The sequence below is a fragment of the Apium graveolens genome, chromosome 9 (genome assembly GCF_009905375.1).
Source record: "Apium graveolens cultivar Ventura chromosome 9, ASM990537v1, whole genome shotgun sequence".
Classification (NCBI taxonomy): Eukaryota; Viridiplantae; Streptophyta; class Magnoliopsida; order Apiales; family Apiaceae; genus Apium; species Apium graveolens.
Genome location: NC_133655.1, coordinates 1393684 through 1412839, shown reverse-complemented (window position 1 = coordinate 1412839; position 19156 = coordinate 1393684). Strand labels below are relative to the sequence as shown.

At 35.8% G+C, this 19156-nt stretch overlaps 3 protein-coding genes across 4 annotated transcripts; 1 reads left to right on the top strand and 2 right to left on the bottom strand.

Annotated features, from left to right (window-relative positions):
• The first annotated feature begins 2110 nt into the window (after window positions 1–2110).
• Window positions 2111–3747, top strand: LOC141684696 (GATA transcription factor 7-like). Of its 2 annotated transcripts, none has more exons than XM_074489778.1 (3): window positions 2111–2266; window positions 2363–2668; window positions 2912–3747. In XM_074489778.1, exons 2-3 carry the CDS (start codon window positions 2372–2374, stop codon window positions 3548–3550), a joined length of 936 nt encoding a protein of 311 aa, XP_074345879.1. In that variant the 5' UTR covers window positions 2111–2266; window positions 2363–2371; the 3' UTR covers window positions 3551–3747. The 2 variants fall into 2 exon arrangements, with proteins under 2 accessions (XP_074345879.1, XP_074345880.1); XM_074489779.1 differs by having other exon boundaries at window positions 2114–2266; window positions 2351–2668.
• A 3848-nt stretch (window positions 3748–7595) lies between these two features.
• On the bottom strand, window positions 7596–17806 carry LOC141683408 (zinc finger CCCH domain-containing protein 19-like). Its single transcript, XM_074488114.1, has 10 exons — window positions 15962–17806; window positions 15795–15874; window positions 14369–14556; window positions 12364–13288; window positions 12140–12267; window positions 11761–11820; window positions 11622–11672; window positions 10620–10690; window positions 10046–10200; window positions 7596–9964 (listed from the first exon to the last, which is right to left on the bottom strand). Exons 1-10 carry the CDS (start codon window positions 17617–17619, stop codon window positions 7842–7844), a joined length of 5439 nt encoding a protein of 1812 aa, XP_074344215.1. The 5' UTR covers window positions 17620–17806; the 3' UTR covers window positions 7596–7841.
• A 445-nt stretch (window positions 17807–18251) lies between these two features.
• On the bottom strand, window positions 18252–18881 carry LOC141683598 (uncharacterized). Its single transcript, XM_074488336.1, has one exon. The coding sequence runs from the start codon at window positions 18879–18881 to the stop codon at window positions 18252–18254; it is 630 nt and encodes a 209-aa protein (XP_074344437.1).
• Between the last annotated feature and the right edge of the window lie 275 nt (window positions 18882–19156).

The window sequence follows — 19156 nt, the reverse complement described above, 5'->3', positions numbered from 1 at the left end:
AAATGAATCGGTTTAACTCGACTCATGAAAATAAACGAGCCAACTTCGGAAGAGATTTATACTCGATTAAGTATAAAATTAAACAAATCGGCTTGCCCGACTCTTCAAAACCGGCTCATTTAGCTAAACGAGCCGGTTCGCCCCAACTTCCGAAATTAAAAAAAATCGAGTTCGGACAAAGATTTAAACTCGTTTAGTTACACAGACCGCCTCAATTCAACTCAATTCAACTCATCTCAAATTACGCCAAATTCGAAACTCGTCTCGCAGTACCGGATCTCATTCATATATCTCATTTAGAAGCGAAGATAATACATGAACGGAGCGTAGACTGGGTTTTTTTAATGTGTATTCATCGGTAAACAGTAGTTCAGTCGACTACAAACTATGATATTTTAATTTAATTTAAAAAAAATAATAAGAAATAAAAAAGCTTGAAATTAGAATAAGAGATTGTGGTAGTATTAAAAGCCTATTGACCTGACTTGCTTGGAATTGACGTAACCAAACCATGGATTAGTCAATGCTCCGAATCAATAATCCATCGAAACTGTAGATTCGGTTGTGTACTGAACTGCCCTTTTTTAATTAATTGGCCTGTTTTTGTAATCTTGAATTTATAAAGGACAAATTTATTAGGCAAAGTATTAGCAAAAAAACAGAAATTAGAGTCTTATTAGCACAATTATCTCCGGTGATTATGTTTCATTTTTTGTCCTTAGCTATTTTTCAATTTGCAGATATAATGAGAATGAAAAAATATGTGGTAAAATTGATTAAATAAAAGTTTTTTCTATTTAAAGTACAATCGTTGAACCAATCATACATTATATTAAATATTTGAAGAGACAATTTAATAATATATTATCATGATGATTGTTTAAAAATAATATGAGAACTAATTTGAGCGGATATATGATTGTTTATATTTATTTGGACTTAATTTTTTCGTCAGGTTTGATTCGTTTGTAAACGGATATAAGACATATATCATACTTCTGAGTTGATTATAATCTAAAAAATCGAATAATCCGGATCAATTTAATAATATATTATTATGATGATTGTTTAAACACGTACAATCGGACACCACTTACTCAAGTATCTGATGATTTTATTTTTAGCATGTTCATATTTGGGTTCGGGATCATGTTATTAGAATACAACCTGATTCTTGATTTATGAGGTTCTGATCCAAATCGATTATGAGCCGGTACATATTTTCTAATTTCTAATCGGATAGTTTATACCCAATTGAATACGAGTCAAATATTATTTACTAACATCAAGTGTTATTTTTATTTAAACTATTCAAATGATTATCATTTAATATAAAATAGATACAATATCATAAAAATAATAAGTATTACAAAGAGAAAAACTATTACAAATTAGAACTTATTTACACGTGAAAAAAAAAATATAATTTATCACATTAAAAAAAAATTGTGAAAATTTAAACTTATATAGATATTAATAATTATAAATGAATATTTACTTATAAATGTAATAGGCTAAAAATAGAATCTATATATGGGTTCGAATTGAATATGACCATCGATCTTATTCGGACATTCATGTAGGATCATTTTATTAAAAATAATATGAGACCTAATTTAAGCGGATATATAATTGTTCATATCCTGACTTAATTTTTTCCCCAAATTTAAATCGTTTGTAAAACGGATATAAGACGTGTATTATATTTCAAATTTGAATATAAACCGACATAGCGGATACACTGGATCAATTTACGACCGTAATCGAAAATAAGCCTTTAATATTTTCTTTTTGATAAAAAGATAAGATTAAATATTCATGATGGAATCCTAGCAAACCAAATCTATATATTACGTCAAGATTACTAAACCCCATAATTATAGTTATAAATTAAATATTCAAATAAGAAAAGGAGCGTAATGTAAATGTATAGTGCTCACAGCACAGCCAACTCACTTATCAGTCACACCTTTGATAATCAGTATAAATCATATCAAATAATAATCAGAACAGATCTGATTTTTTTCCATTTAAAAAAAAGCAGTTGCAAATAAATCAAAAAACAATTTAAATCAAAAAAGAAAAAAAAAACACCCATCAAAATCAACCCACCAGTTTCTCCCACGAACCAGCCCTAAATTTAGTGCTTTAATACAAAAAAAAACACACAAACTTTTTTATTATTCATCTCTTCTTTACCTTCCATTCCCCCACTCTCTGCAACATCCCAATATCCCTCTCTCCTCAATCCTTTTATCTCCAACAGGTACACTTGTCGTGTTCGGGATATACTGAGTACGTTTGGTTTGGTTCGGTTCGGTTCGGTTTATATTAAACTGACTTGTTATAGTTTTTGTTACAGACTAAAAAGATGGAGTACTGCATGGAAGCAAGAGCACTGAAGCCAAGTTTGTTGTCAGAAGTGGACATGAAATCAGCAACAGCACAGCAAGTGTTTTTTGATGATGTTTGGTGTGTTACTAACGTTGGCTGTGATGATTTCTCTGTTGATGATCTTCTTGATTTCTCCGACAAGGATTTTAAGGAGAGTTTTGTTAAGGAGAATGAAGAGAAACAGTCTGGTTCTGTTGATGATGATGAAAATTCTGAAAATTCTCGTGGTTCTGAGAACTTTGCTTCTCTTACTGCTGCCGAACTCTCGGTTCCGGTAACTTGTTCGGTCTCGTTCATTTCTTTACACTATCGTTTTTTATTTTTCACGCGTCATTTATATATATTTTTAAAAATTAGTTTATGTCAAGTATTTTTTGTTAATTGTTAACGAATTGTGCTGGAAAAATATTCAAATTTGATATAATCAACAAGAAAATTGTTGGAAAAAAATTATTTTTTTTTATAAAAAAAATCATATATTTTTTTTAGTTTTAATTTATAAGTTTGATTTTTATAGGTTGATGAAATGGAGAATCTGGAGTGGTTATCACAATTTGTTGATGATTCTGTTTCTGGGATGTCGTTGTTGTGCTCCACCGGAAAATTTTCCGGCAACCGGTCTGAACCGGCCCGGAAAAGGTACACGGTTCTGGAGTTACCGAACCCGGTTCACAAAAAACCGAGAACCAAACGGTTCAGGACAACTGGCAAAGCATGGTCCCACGGGCTACTTTTACTCACCGAGTCATTTTCAACGTCCGTGTATTCTTATCAAGACTCGACCGGTTCGTATCCGGTTCATGCAGTCGACTCATCCGGTTCGGTTCAAAAGCCGGCGGCGAAGAAACCAAGAAAACTCACAGCTGGCGAGAGTGGTTTAAGTGGGGCCCAGACTTTTCGAAGATGTAGTCATTGTCTTGTTCAGAAGACCCCACAATGGAGAACCGGTCCACTCGGTCCGAAAACACTTTGTAATGCATGTGGTGTCCGGTTCAAGTCCGGTCGGCTTTTTCCGGAGTACAGACCGGCTTGCAGTCCGACTTTTTCCGGCGACGTTCACTCGAACAGTCACCGGAAAGTGTTGGAAATGCGCCGGAAAAAGGAGACGGTGGAGAAAGTGGAGACCCGGTTCATGCCGATGGTTCGTAGCTTTTAAGGAGGTAGGTTAGGTTTAGAGTAGACCGGTTTAGTTTGATCCGGTTCAATGTGTACAATTTTGGTGTTTGTGTTGGCAGGTTTGAAACTTTAAAGTCTTTATTATGTAACCTAGATTAGGGAGGTTAATTTAGGGTTAAGTTTCTATTAATCTCTAGTTTTTTAATTATTTAAATGAAGGTATTTTTATATGCTTGATCTTTTCCTAGTCAATTTTCTTCTAAACCTCAAAAAACTAATTACATAGACTTGCTAAAAGTCTTTTTTTTCCTAATATTACGCTTATTTATCTTACAAACGAGTATATGTTATAATACGAATTATTTTAATATATTTTTTGACAAATTAGGTTTTTTCCTGACAAATTAGTTTTATATGACTTACAATTTTGTATATATTATAACAAATCTCGGGATGAGCAAAAATCGAAACCAGTATATAAGACGATAAAAGATCTGTCTTAACTCTTAACACTTGAGTTATCTTATCGCGCTCGATACTTTAAAATTTTAAAATATATTATTTTTTGGTTAATGAAATTACATTTTAATCTTTTATGTCTAAATATCCAATTTTATATAACTTCCAAATTATTACTCCCTCTGTCCCTCCCATTTGTTTACACTTTCCTTTTTTAGGTGTCCCATCCAATTGTTTACATTTCAAAATTTTCCCAAAATGGTAAGGTTTTTATAATTTTTAAAATAACTACATCCACTACTTCTCTCCATTATACCCACTTTATACATATAATATCAATCGGTCTCACTACTTTACTCAATTTTTTAACTTTACTCCACTATTTTAACATTTTTCTTAAACTCCGCGCCCCACCCAAATGTAAATTTGGGAGGGGACGGAGGGAGTATATTTTAATTTTGAAATTTGAAGTTTGAACTGAATTTTCAAATTAGTTAAGCGGTTTCTTACTTTTCAACAAGTACAGCTAGTTGGAAAAACGTTACGCATAAAAAAATACTTTTCCATAATATTATAATAATAATAATAATAATAATTGAAGAAGGTGCAATAATGTCCTAAGTGGGCCCAAAGTAATGTTGTGGGCCAGGATGAAATCAGTGGGTTTATAGAGCACTAAAGGATGCATGGTCTGTGGGCTTTGGAGGAAAAGAAAAATATCTTGTGTTCTAAAAAACAAAGGGACGAGTCACGAGTCACGAGTCATGACAAGTTTACTGGCTGCTGAGATGAGTGCTGACTCGGTCTCTTTCTTACATGGCCCTGACCTAGGAAGTCTAAAAAAGTCAATACAATTTGGCCCATTTGCTCTATTTTTTACTTTTCAAAGATGAAGCCTAATACCGTGTTTTGGTGGCAAATAAGGAACAAGAAAAGTGTCTGACAGCAAGTCCAACGGTGTTCTGGTGATTTGCTTATAAATATTATAAAATATTGATTTTTAGTTATTTAAGACATAATTTTGAATTTCAAATTCAATAATGATCCTTATCTTTCTTCTTTATTATTATTATATTAATAAATTTGAAAAGATATGGACAAAAAATGGAACAGAAAGAGAGAAATGTAAAAAGAAGAGAGAGAAATGATTTTTTTATTGTTAAAAATGTTATAAGGGAGCACTAGAAGTTCCTTAAAGATAAAGAATGAATTTCAAGTCTTAGTGATATAAGTAAGTACTGAGAGACAGTTGGAGTGCCATTTTTTATTAAAATCCTTGTAATTGAACTTAAGAGTTCATATAAGAGAGCTGTTGGACTTGCTCTTAGGTGTACTTTTAAGAATAAAATTTGAACCTTCTTATCGAGGTTGTTAGTCGTATCCATCTTTTTTGAATGTTAGTATTTTATGTGATGGTATTTTATGTTTTTTTTACCGGTTTCGATCGTCGTTCTGAGAATAATTTATTTGGTATTTTTGGATATCTGTAAAGCTTGTATTAAATGGGACGATGGTGTATATCGCAAAAGTTCACATTTTACAACAAAAAAAGTGTTCGTATTTTATGGGGCATTTGTTGCTCTAATATCAGTTGATATAATTGATAGTTCTGAACATTGGGATACAGATGGTACTTATGTGAAGGTCAATTGTGTTACTACTAGTTTCGGAATTGATGTAGGTTGGATTACTCGAGATGTCATTGTAATACTTTTTAGATTAAAGAATTTGAATATTGTATGTATAAAACAGTCTGAAAACAAAATAGATATTTGGTTAGCTCGATTTTTTATTTTGGGCATGAATATAATATAAAACCTTGAAAGTCCTTCACCTGGGAAAAGAAGAAATACTAGATTTAAATTACAAACGACATAATAATCAAAAGGACAAGGTGGCTTATCAAGACACCTTATTAGAAAAGACTACTAAATCATGAAAGGAAAAAAAAAAGAAAAAAAAAGACTTCTCTTAGTCAGTTAATTTTCCATCTTAGGTGTTTGGATTCATATGATTCCTTTGTTTTTAAAGTTGCGGTGGTTAAGAATGCAATTTCATTCTAGTGTTTGTTGGTTCTAAGTTGTAAATAACAATGATCATCCATATGGACGATTTAAAGTCATGGTAAAGAAGCAACATTTTTTTTGACTAATACATTTATTTCAAACAAATAACGGGGTGAGTTAGAATCGAACTCAGAAGCTGAAATGATAAGAAATAACTTTTAATCACCTGAGATATTTCATCGCGCTCTGCAACTTTTTTTTTTTGAAACACACTCATTTCCTCATTTTCAAAGTAATTCCTATATTTTGTAGAGGGAGCGAGACAGATACGGTAACACGGGAGGAACATTAATGATTTTGAAATGAAATTTATATTTTTTTTGACTAATATGGCTTATAACCTTATAAATGAGTATCTATTCTCAATAATTCTCGGGTGAGCTAAAATCGAACCCGAGAACTGGGACGACAAATGATAATTTCCTTACCACTGGAGTTATCCAATCATGCTCAGTGAAATTTATATGTTAGGTGGATGTAAATGTAAAAACATTTGGGGCCTATATAATTATCACATGAACATTTGAATCAATGATAAAGTTGAATAATAGAAGCATGCCATGTGGGAGAGTGGAAGGTATAGTTAGCAAGAAGCAAAGACATTGGCCAAGAGCATTGAAAGGGAGCATAAACATCACAAGAAAGTCCAAGTGGGTATTTACATTAAACATCATAGTAGAGTTATAGTATATTACAAGTTAAAAATGCTACAAAACTAAAGATTTGAAACAAGTCCTGGAGTTTGGTCCAATGTTAAGGCAGGTACATGGTTGTGTTTAGTCATATTGGGGTATAATTAGAGGGGTTTACATACAGTTAAACCTCTTTAAAATAATAAAGTCGGGACCAAGAAAAAATATTATTTTAACAAGTTTATTACTTTACCGGGAGTATAAATACGTTGTATCCATTATATTGAGACCGGAGAAAAATATCATTTTAGCGAGGTTATTACATTATCAATTATTATTTCATCGATGTTTAACTGTAGAGGTAGGGTTAAGGAGATCCCGGAAAAAAGTATTCATTTGACGAGATTAGTAATGCATAGATTGAAATGCAAACAGAGACATGGGAGCCACAGTAATGAGTTGTGTTGTACTGAATGTTGTGTATTTGTGAAGCCACAGTACCATACGCAATTACGCACCAACACCAATATACATTTTACCCAATTTCTTTAATTGCCTACACGTTTCCTCATTTTCGCATGACACATATAATCATAACCTTAGGTAAAAGATGGTACAGCGACCAACACCCAGGTGCAAATATGAAATGTGTTAAAAAAGTGTTCTTCTGAATAGTGATGCAAGTGTTGAAAATGTACAATAAAACAAAACTGCAGCAGAGAGTTCAATCTAGAAGGTAGTGTAAAACACTCAATGAGACTGTTCTTGTAGTCATCTTCAGCAAGCATCAAGTGTTCAAAATGTGAACACTGGTAGCTATCTAGTATAGTTTTATAATTACTGCAACTCAGACAACTTGATAATCTAAAACCGATATCAAAATATGCTCCTGAGACGAAATGTGCTAGGAAAAAAGGATTTCTGATGCTAAATAAACTATCTATCAGCCGTCTACTGATTATTGCTTCTATTAAAATTCAGTGCAGCAACAAAACGATCAACTTTAACTAAGCTACCGGAAGAAGGGAGGGGGAAGGGGGTTAAAAAACAAAAAAGACGGTTGCTGCTAAGCTGCACAAAGTACTGTAAAACAGAAAACCTATCACAGAAAGTCGGAAACCCCCCTAAACTGAAAGTTAATGTACATGATCTCTATCTCACATACTATAAAATTTCACATAGAGTGCCGAAAAGTGCAAGAATCTCCTCTCCTACAGTGCCCTGTATCCTGGAAACTATAGCATATACCTCTAGAGCCATGTCTGGGGCCTCCACCTCCGTAAGATGGCTGCTTGTTCCAATTCCTGCCTGGCTGAGAACCCTGATCGTTTTGACCTGAGAACTTGTCACCATTGCGATGGTGCTGGCTCCTGTTGTTTCCTTGATTTCCTGCTGGTGAGCCCCAACCCTGATTTGCATTTCCTGATGGTCCTGACCATCCTGTATTGGCATTTCCTTGCATTTGTCCCTGAACATTAGATCCTAGATTCGAGGTTGGTGCTGCCAAACCTGTGTTTCCATTCACAGGGACCGTGCCTTGAGCATTTGGTGCCATATTTGGATACCATCCTTGATTTGCATTCATTGAACCAAGCATTTGTACAACGCCAACAGCGTTTCCAGGTTGAGAAACCCAACCTGAATTCAAGTTACCAGGAATTGCCCCTTGAAAACCAACTCCTTGACTTCCTGCAGGCATAACCCAGCCAGCATTCATATTCCCAGGTTGTTGCCCTTGAACACTAGCCGCCCAGTTCATGTTTGGATTAGGTCCTGCCCATGCTATATTCGGAATTACCTGCATTGAACCAAAACCAGAATTTGGATTTTCAGGTTGCAAGTTCTGAGCAGGAGCACTGTTGTCTGCAATGACAGTTCCCCACTGGACATTAGGCTGTATGTTAGTTTGATTATTTTGCGTTGGAGGCCTCCAGGGGTTTGGTAACTGCGAGGCACCTTGCATTGGATAATTTGTAGCTGGATTCTGTACAGGAGTTGATTGAACACCACTCCACTGAGCGTACACTGGCTGTTGGGTGGATGTTTGAACTGAGGAATTTGCTTCCAAGCTCTGGGTTGGGGCACTACCCCAATTCTGAGTTCCAAGAGCATGGTTATTAGCAGTAACAGACTGAACAATACTGGCATTACTTTCAGGTGCAATAAACTGATTGCTGACATTCTGTACTCCATGTACCTGAGCCGCCACAGTTGACTGAGGACTCGGAAGAGATATCGTTGAGTTTGTAAGATTACCTTGTTCAGGGTTAGGCGATGCCCCAAAAGCAGGGTGAGAACTTGAAAGAGTTTTCTCAGACATCAGCATCAAGTTCCTGGTACTATCTGGGGTACGTGCAGCAGGTGACTGCAAAGCTTCTACGCTACCAGGCATGGAAACAGCACCAATAGGACGACCCACTTCTCCAACAGAACTTTGTTTTGGAGTTGGGGAAGGGAGATTTACCAAATTGTTTCTGCCACTATGATTAGAATTTGTCCTGTCTGCAGAAAGTAGTGGGACTTCAACTGAATGTGCAGCCCAATTCCTTGATGCTGAATTAATATGTGAATCCATGGTAATATGGTTCTGATCAGAGTTCAACTTAACTGCATCTTGAACCTCCCGTCCTTGATGTAAAGAGGAATGCATGGGTGGGAGATGAGGACTGTGCAGGGATTTACTCTTTGGCATCCCATTGTCAATGAGTGGCTTCTGAAAATTCCCTGCCAATGCATCAGTCAGAAGCAAAGCATCATCTTTATTTCCAGAACTACTCCATATTCTAAGATCAGAAGGAAAGTATCCAGTGTTGCTCCATTTACGTAACTGAACCATAGAAAACGGGCCTTGAACTTTTCCATGTGGATCCTGGTAATGCCACATTTTGTCTGTTTCGCTGATATTCAAAGCCGCTGTAGCAACTGGGGCAGTCAACGATGCTGGCGAGTTTTGTGATTGTACATGAGAGGATGAATCAGACCTAGCACCAGAACTTCTATTCAATCCAAAGGCTTCAGAACTAGTAGCTGAATTTGTCTTCTCCAAAATAGTAGGTTTTTCTGTCTCGCTGCCTCTACCATTATTCCATGAGTTGTCAGCAGATACTCCAATAGTAAGAGGAGCATCTTGAACCGTACTAGCAAGATTTTTATCCGACAAGTTTCTGTTAAGTTCCCAACCTCTACCAGAATTGTTCCTGCTAGTATTCCAGGATTCTTTCGCATCACCACTTCCTGGGGATATTGGCTCCCTTCCTCTCTTGCTAAAGCCAGAACCTCTGGCTCTCGTAAACAATTCTGAACAAAACAAAAATTACTTTAACAGAGGACTACAGTTCAATATTTTTTATACATCAGACAACAGAGTGAAGACCAAACCTTGTTTATTACTGTCAAGTTCACTATCATTATCTTCCGACTCATAGTCAGGGTCCATCTTTGGGTCTGCATGTATCTCAGGAATATCTTCTAGTCTGCGCCTACGCTCTTCAGGTGTCCTCAGAAGCTGTAAACTCTCTACACACTCTCTGAGCGTGATTGTCAGTTAAGGGGGTACAAGTTACAACAGTTCAAATATGATCCGCAAAGGAAGATACAACAACACTAATGACTATAAGTCTAAAACAATAGTAAGTTGTACTACTAAATAATTTGTTGTTACTGAATCCCTTCTCTAAGGTTACAAAAACATTTTTTTTTGAAAACAATTTTGCACCCCCATCCCGCAAGAAGGTTAAAATCTCAAGATTAATATACTTCAGTAAGACGTTAATTAAAACACTGGAGATGCATGACTATCTGGTCAATTGTAAATATTAAACTTTATATACAGTAAACCACCAAGGTTGTCATTAGAGATCTGTAGCATAATGATTGTATATGATGTGTCGATATTCGCCGTAAAACAAAAACCATAGACCGAATAAAACAAAGATCCAACAGCAAAGGATATTGTTTCTTTTTGCCTAAATCACTTGCTCTATCACGGAGATGAGTAAGCCGCTGCACTTCTGATTCAAGCCACTGCATCACAATCATTGAGCGTAATAAACATTATACAGAAGTACAAGTATATGAATAAAGCGTTAAAACAATATAACTGAAAAGAGCTGATCAAATTAGTCCGGGATTAAAGAGCTGATCCACATGTTACAAATTAGTAAAGTCACTATTCTTAATAAACCAATATACGGTGAAACATGGATTGAAAGCTACACATCAACCAACCAGTTTACGAAATAAAAGAAGCCAAGAACTACTATACACACAAAGTATCATCATGGGACAGTAGTAACAAAAGATATAACAGAACCTAACATCAAATAGGGAACCTAAAGAGACTTAGAAAACTCGTGGTAATTCCACAACATGCATACAAAGAAAAATAATCTATTAAAGCTTATGAAAGACCAGAATAACCCCTTGTGTCATCACGAAGTATGTGGCCACTTGCATCACTTCAACTTATCCTATAAGTAGTGGTAAAGCAGGAGCGGTCCATAGGAGTGGTACTATACTATAATAAAAAAACGTCCACAGACGAACAAAGGCAAATGAGAAGATCATGCTATTACTAATCAAGGATAAATTCTAGGTGCATATACATATAACAAACTCCAATTACCTTTTATGCTTCATTTTATATCAAGGGAAAATAATCAAATACAAAGAAATAGAGAGCAAGAACAGGATATGCGGCCATACACAGTAGATCCCATGACATTTTAAGCTTACAGGTTATTAAGAAAGCATATTTTCATAAAAGAATATTGTGGTAATAGATGGGTGATCAACGCTCTGCTACAGGAGTCAGCGTCCTAAATAAAAAAAAACACTTTTGACAAAATAATTCCCCCAAATAATTATTCTACTTTTAAAGCTGCTACACCTATATCAGATACGAAATTGACATAACCAATCACATGAACTAATATTTCAAATGAGCAACACTTACATCATTAACTCTTGCAACCTGGACTTCCATGGCCTTGTCTAAAATCTCTCCCTACAAGAAAGCATAGAATATTTTACAAGAACAAGAAGAATAGATGTGTTGAATCAAAAATAGAAGAAAGGTTGGTGTGCATAATTACCACAGTCATGCTCTTAATAAGTCCACATTTTATACTCTGGCGTAAACGTTTGCATTCATCCTAGGAGAAAAAAGAATGACACATCAGTTTTGGCTAGTATTCCACTACTTGTTTGATAACATAAATTATAATCCTCAACACCAAAATAAAACTTTACACAGAGGTAGTTTTCTTTTCCAAAATAGCATGCAAGAAGGCTAAATCTTATAGACAAGACGCCCACAATCAAAAATATCAAAAATATGACAGGTAATATGGTAATGCATAACACTCATTCACAAAAAGAGAAAAGGGTATCAGATGCATTAACATTGATCCTGCATACGAACAACTGAAATAAATTGGTCAGGTTTATATATTTGCCAGCATGCTTACTTACCTCAGTGAACTCCTGATTTGAAATGCTATCAATCGATATAACCTCGGTTTTGTTAAGATTTAATATTTCTATCATCAGATTAGTTGTTCGTTTTCCAACTTTATAGAACTCGTCTACTTTGGTTGTACCTGCATGTATAAACATTGGAGAAAAATTACATTCCCCCTCAATGACTATCATGTGCAGTCCATGCAAAGTCTGAGAAAATAGTAAGAAACAATCACCTTTGACTTGGACTAGCCTGTATATGTCTTGCTTCTGACTACTACCAGAAATTCTTATCCTCACAAAAGTATCAACAACTTTGTCACTAAAGGTATCAATATCTTCCAGTAGATCCTCCATCAACTTTCGTCTTAGGTATATTAAGCTAATGTTATGGATATCAATGGCTGCGTAATCATCAAGATTAGATTGACGTCCTCGTCCATCTTTCTTCCGTGTTTTACGTTTCCTTTCCTTTCCGCTTTTTGTCAGAGATTCAGTGTTCCCATCAGCGTCCAGGTGGTTAGTTTCAGTATCAACAACACTTCCTTGAACATCATCTATTTGTGTATCCTCCTTCATTAAAAAGTGAGATTCAAGAAGTTTTAACATTTCAAAATGTCCCACGCGTGCTTTTCCAAATATATTTTCAAGCCTAGCATCACAAATGATTTGACTTTTTCGACGAGGATCGCGAAGTTTATTTGTTTTTATGTATTCAAGCAACAGGGCTTGAACATCAAACTGAGATAAAACAGTTTTATCCCCATCTCTCATGTGCATAACAAATTCTAAAAGCTCTCTTGATGCCCACTCGGTGCTTTTAGGTGTAGACGTTCCTTCTGCACCAGAAGCTATTGCTTCACTTGTCAACTCATCTTGCTTAGTAGCACGAGACTTTAGACGTTTACTGTACTTTCTTTTTTTAGGTTTAGTTGCTTCAGGATTATCAGAGGCATTATCAGTTCCAACACCAACGTCATCCTTCATGTCAAGCTGCTCACTAGGAGAATCGTTTTTGACAGCCCCTAGAGCAGATCCTTTCCATGGATTTTTAGCCTTAGCAATTTCAACTGCAGAAATGGATAGCTTTTCTTTGAGGTCTATCCAATAATCCTTGAAGAGAAACTCCCAGCTAGACTTATCATCAAAATCTATTTGTGCCTGGGGAAAGAATAACGAGAAAACAAGGATATTAAAAAATGGGCAGGCATTAAGTCACTACAATCTGATACCTACATTTTAACTACGAATCCTGCTATTTGTCAACTCTAGGACAAAGGTGATGTTTAAACTCTGTAATATATACATCTTCCTGTTACAAAGAAGGGCTTCACGTCTGAGAAAATATATACTCCCAGCCAATTCTTTAAGTTTTCCATTTTGGTACATCCCTCCAAATTCTTTACATTTCTAAGGTTTCCAATAATAGAGCTTTAACAACATAGAAACCATTACACCCACTACTTTCCTGCACCTTTTTAAATATTTTACCTGTATTTGTTAAATATTGATTGGTCACGCCACTTTACTCACATTTCTCTCTTTTCTTAACCTCCATGCCCATTCCAAATGTAAACAATTGGATGGGTCTATTAGATAATCAAATGAAAAGAGCAAAGCAGACGGAAAATATAAGAAGGGGCACAGGATCGTTTAGCAGTTGGCCAGCATCAAACCCACGATCAGATGTATAATGCATTAATTATTTAATATTCTCTTCAATAAGCACCACATGTATCCCCAAGAGGCCAAGACCCAATACAAAATTTATAAGTTATAACATAACTTGGGGGTGAGAAAACATAGACGGTCATATTTTTTGAATGTCGACATATCAAGTTCAAAAGAATCATCTTAGACACAAATCTTAAACGCTTTCCTGGCATCCCTTATAATATTACTAAACTTCTGTTAAAGGCTAACAAATAGAAAAATTAAATTCCAATAAAAAGTAATAGCATAGAGTTGGAAATGATTTATAGAAAAGTAAGTTAAGTAACACTAAAATAATAACTAAGAAAAAATGGCACTAGAAATTGAATCAAAAGTAAATCCACATCTCCTAAAAACAAATACTTCCCCTCTTGAAATTGCTCCTTTAGTATTTACGAACAATTTGCCTGGAAATTGCATTAGATGTATTGTAGAAACAAATCATTCTTCGCACTAGTGAAGTATTGAACAATGCCTATGACCGCCACATTCAACATAAGTGGAAATATCAAGAGGATGAATTAATACCTGCTTTCCTTGTGCATTATCTTCTATCATCATCACAATTTTAATGCAGGCTTCACAAAAGCCTTTGTTTCCTCTAACACATAATATAACTGCATCCTTAATACATCCCTTGCACAATGAAAAAGTACATGTATAGCACATATAGTGCGCATTTTTCTGACAATTTGTATGGCTGCACTGGTGCCAACCTGAAAATTTGGAGTGAAGAGCCATCAACAAAATTTATATCAAATATTTGAAATAGTACAACTGCGTATCATTAATTTACAGTAAGAGATCCTTTTTCTTACAATTTACTCTTCTGGTACTAAAGATGTCCAAAATTACATGGAAAAATTAAAAAAAGAACAATGTCTAAAGTTGTATGCACATCGTGTTGAAAGTATCAGCTTTAAGTAATAATATACACATGTGATGTCAACTATATAAAAGCTCTATGGTTTCCTCACTCTAAGATTTTTTTAACCTCCGAAACACGTTTAAGCAACAGCAAGAAGTTAAATTTAATTTAGCAAAAAAAAAAAAAAGTTAAATTTAAAAAAATGCAGATATTGAAAAATGAAGTGCTTGCATCATGTTGCCAATCACGAACTTGACGACCTCCGTGGTTATTTAATTAATTTTAGGAAATTAATTAATTATGGACTGCCTTGTTACAAAAAAACACTAAACTGATCAAATAACCTCCGAAATAAATTATTTCAGGGCTTTGAAAATCATTTATTATAAGCTTGAGGTAAATGATTTTATACTGTCTTCAAGGTCATATTGTAAACAAGGACATGTGATTTCCTTCAAAAAAACTTTTTTAGATATTAAATGTTGATCATTATATCCTACAGGAACAAGAGGAAGAACTTTGTTATTTAATGTCAAAATTTTAACTCCCAGTAAACATGATTTTTATCATAATACATAAATCTCAAAAGAGAACTGTTCATCAACCATAACCAAAATAAAAGTTGCAATGCATATTTTATAAAATGAATAGCAAGTTTAATTACGATGTGGTTGCTTACCTCTTCAACACACACATTATTTTACACTTTGCATAAAGAAGAGGCAGGTATTAACACAACATTTTTGCACATTTCAAGTTAGTAACACACTAACAGCGTATAATTACAACATATGACTCCTGCTATTTTAGGCTCAGAGTATTAGCTAACACTCACACTAATCATATGATAAAAGTCTTGCAGACAAAAGATATGAAACAAGTTATATATTCAAAGCATTACTGTCATAATGGCTAACTGCATTTAGGTTATACACAAAGGGATTCAAGAAAGCACACAGACCAACTTCTCACATTATAAAGTAAGACTTCAAAGGTGTTGCTATGTGTATGTACTATGTGGCAAACTTGGTGTCATTTGTTTTCATTTATGTAGATACATGCAAAAAGGATTAACATGCAACTAACCACAATTCCAACGGCCCTTAGCTTGGAAGAATTTCTCATCACGATTAACACAAGAAGGATGATATGCTTTAGGACAGTTCCTGAAAAATGAAATATTTGATAAACAAAATCAGAAAGGAAACACATCTTCCAAAATACAACAATTTAGAATCACAAGCACAACATACTTTCGGTCGCATAGCACTAGGTCTCCACCATCAAAGCAAACAAAACAAACATCCTCCTCCTCGACCGGAAGTCCGACCATGTTGAGTAATTGAGCTTTGCCTGCAGCTTTTGTATTCTTTCCTCTCTTCCGCTTCCCTCCACTAATCTTAGCTGAATCACCTGCATCAGTTTCTGTCTCCATTTCAACATCTGCAGCGGGCATCTCCTCGTCTCCCCCCGCCAATTTTTCATCTTCTTCATCTTCAGCCAACTGTGAATTATCATCTGGTTGAGGCACCTCTCCTTCAACTTTGTCCACATCAGCTGTTGTTTCAGTTTCCATATCATCTTCTTCATCACCAGACTCTGGAGCTGACTCCGTCTCATCATCTTTTTCCTTATTTTCATTCTCCAATACCAGATTCCTTTCCTCCATGACTGTATCTTCAACCACACCAATCAAGCCAGAACTATTATCAGCATTACCTTCAGGCTTAGCCGCCATTTCCTCCACTTCATTCAAAGACTCACTCGCAACAAATCCCATTTCCACTTTCTCCTCCACCACATCATCAACATTCTTATCAGGCTCCAGACTCACTTCAGTCTCAATCTCACTCTTGTTCTCAGCCTCATTACCAACCTCACAGACAGCTTCCACCACTACCTCAGTTTCACAATCATCTTTATGCTCCTCCTCATTGACATCCTCACATACAACCCTAGCCTCTAATTCAACTCCAACTTCATCTTTCATCTCACTCTCGGGCACAATTTTATCCCCCAACTCCTCTTCCTCGCCCATATAACCTTCAACCTCCAATTCATCCTTCTTTTCCGCCACTACATCGACGCACTCATCTTCCTTGTTCTTATCCAAACCAGCCTCACATACATCTTTATCTTTTGCCTGATCATTATCCCCCTCATTATCTACTATCGTTTCCACCTTTACCTCAGCACTCACATCTTCAACCACCGCCTCAACATCACATACAACCTTCTCCTCCAATTCATCATCCTTACCCTCTCTTACCTCAATTCCACTCGCATCCACACCGACACCACTAATCATTCCCTCACCAATCACCTCCTCTTCCCTTTCCAATCCCTCAGCTTTCTCCACATCAGCCACTACACCTTCACTAAACTCACTATCCACACCTACAATACTACTAATCGAAACCTCATCTTTCGCCACGTCAGACACAGCACCATCACTACACTTATCCTCTACAAAATTCCGCGATTCAATCACATTAACCGAACCCTCCTCTTTCGCCACAACATCACCACACTTATCATCACAATCATTTTCACAATTCACCTCCTCAACCACACTAATCTTCTCCTCCGCTTCAATTACATCCTTCGAATCATCACCAAAACCCTCAAAATCATTCCTTTTCTCCACACCTACACTAATCAAACCCTCGGCTTTGACTCCATCCTTCAAATCATCACCAGAACACTCAAAATCATTCCTTTTCTCAACACCTGCACTAATCGCACCCTCGCCTTCAACTAAACCCTTCGAATCACCACCAAAACACTCAAAATCGTTCCTTTTTTCAACAACCGCGTCGCAATCACTCAACGCATTAAGCTCCTGCGTATCAACTACATCAATTCCAGCAACAGGAGATTTAATTGACGAATTATCGTCGTTTTCCTCCATCAAAACACGAGCTTTCTGTTAGCGAATTAAAAAGAAGCGAGCTTTCTAAACCCTAACCCTAGATTGAATTGATAAATAAATAAATAGATATGTATGTATGTGCAGTGTAGAAACTGCATATAAATTGAGTATTAATAAGATTTTATTTATGTTATAGAGAGAGAGAGAGAGAGAGAGAGATGAAATTGGGGTTATGTTATGTTTATGTATGGACTTTGGTACTGAACGGGTTGAGAAATCGGGTCGGCCGTGTTAGCTATGTGAAAACGATACGGCCCAATTTGTGCTTCTTGTTGGGTTGAACAAAATTGAGTTTTTGCACCTATGAATTTTTCTAGATTGGACATTGTTGATAAGAGATACATTCTCGTACATAAATTATACCAAAATACAATAAAAGTGAGTTTATTTTGTACAACGGAATCTATTATTTAACCAAAGGTCATCTATGATGGTGCCGAAAATTTAAACAATAAAACCTCGGGGGAAAACGAAAAATAGCATTACAAATAGCTAAATATTTAATCTTGTCACCAACAAAAGCAACTCGTACATTAATAAAAAAATGATGCCTACTGTCTTCTAATATATCATTTTCCTTTTCTTTTTTTTGCCAAGGGAAATAAATGTCATTACTTCAAGTCGTTCAACATTACATTGATGAACTCTGGATGGACATTATCCATCGTCCAGATACGATCAGCTATAGAACTACTATATCTCGCTATAGAGTGAGCTACGTTGTTCGCAGACCGCTTAATAAACTTAACTGAAACTTCCTTGCCCCTTACCTCCTCTAGCAGTACCCCACAATCCTCTATTGTTATGCCGAAATAAGATAGAAGTATCGAGGGACCTCGTATAGCTTGAACCGCCACCAGACAATCAGTTTCCACTACGACTCCCGTACGATCTTGTTCCTTCGTCCAACTTAAAGCTTCTCGAATACCCATGGCCTCTGCAATTTCGGGGGATATATTCCCTGAGCAGCACCTCGATCGAGCCTCAACCAGCTTACCTTCATGATTTCTTACTACAAAAGCGAAGCTATAACATCCGGAAGCTTCAAATATTGCAGCGTTTGTATTAACCTTAATCTTGTTTACTGTTGGAAGGACCCATTGCTCATCACCATCCTCTTTGTTTATCATCCCGAGGAAGTGATCAAAAGATTTATCTTTAGCACCATACCATTGACTAAGGACCACATTAGCAGACATTACAACATCTTCAACCTCCATCCCTCGTTGATTCCACACCATCTCGTTTCTACCCTTTCATATCGACCAACACATCATAGCACCAAGATGTCTTTTCTTTACATCCCAACTGTTAAAATACTTCTCCATCCAATCTGCAAAGGAATCGTAAGATTGAGCATCGCTATTAATTCCCAGCTTCTTCCAATAGGCTTCAACAAAAGAACACTGCATCAAAGCATGATGAATGTTTTCCTCTTCAGTATTGCACATAGGAGAAATTGAATTCACATCAACTCTTTTTGTACGAAGATGCATTTTTGTGGGAAGACACTCAG

Bases quoted from the DNA above. Each gene is read 5' to 3' on its own strand.
- LOC141684696 (XM_074489778.1), top strand. From the start codon at position 2,372: ATGGAGTACTGCATGGAAGCAAGAGCACTGAAGCCAAGTTTGTTGTCA. The intron at 2,669-2,911 runs GTAACTTGTTCG...TGATTTTTATAG, and splicing joins CTGCCGAACTCTCGGTTCCG to GTTGATGAAATGGAGAATCT.
- LOC141683408 (XM_074488114.1), bottom strand. From the start codon at position 17,619: ATGGAGGAAAACGACGATAATTCGTCAATTAAATCTCCTGTTGCTGGA. The intron at 14,557-15,794 runs GTTAGTTGCATG...CCAAATTTTCAG, and splicing joins TAAGGGCCGTTGGAATTGTG to GTTGGCACCAGTGCAGCCAT. The intron at 10,691-11,621 runs GTAAGTGTTGCT...ATTGTGATGCAG, and splicing joins AGGTTGCAAGAGTTAATGAT to TGGCTTGAATCAGAAGTGCA.
- LOC141683598 (XM_074488336.1), bottom strand. From the start codon at position 18,881: ATGGTGTGGAATCAACGAGGGATGGAGGTTGAAGATGTTGTAATGTCT.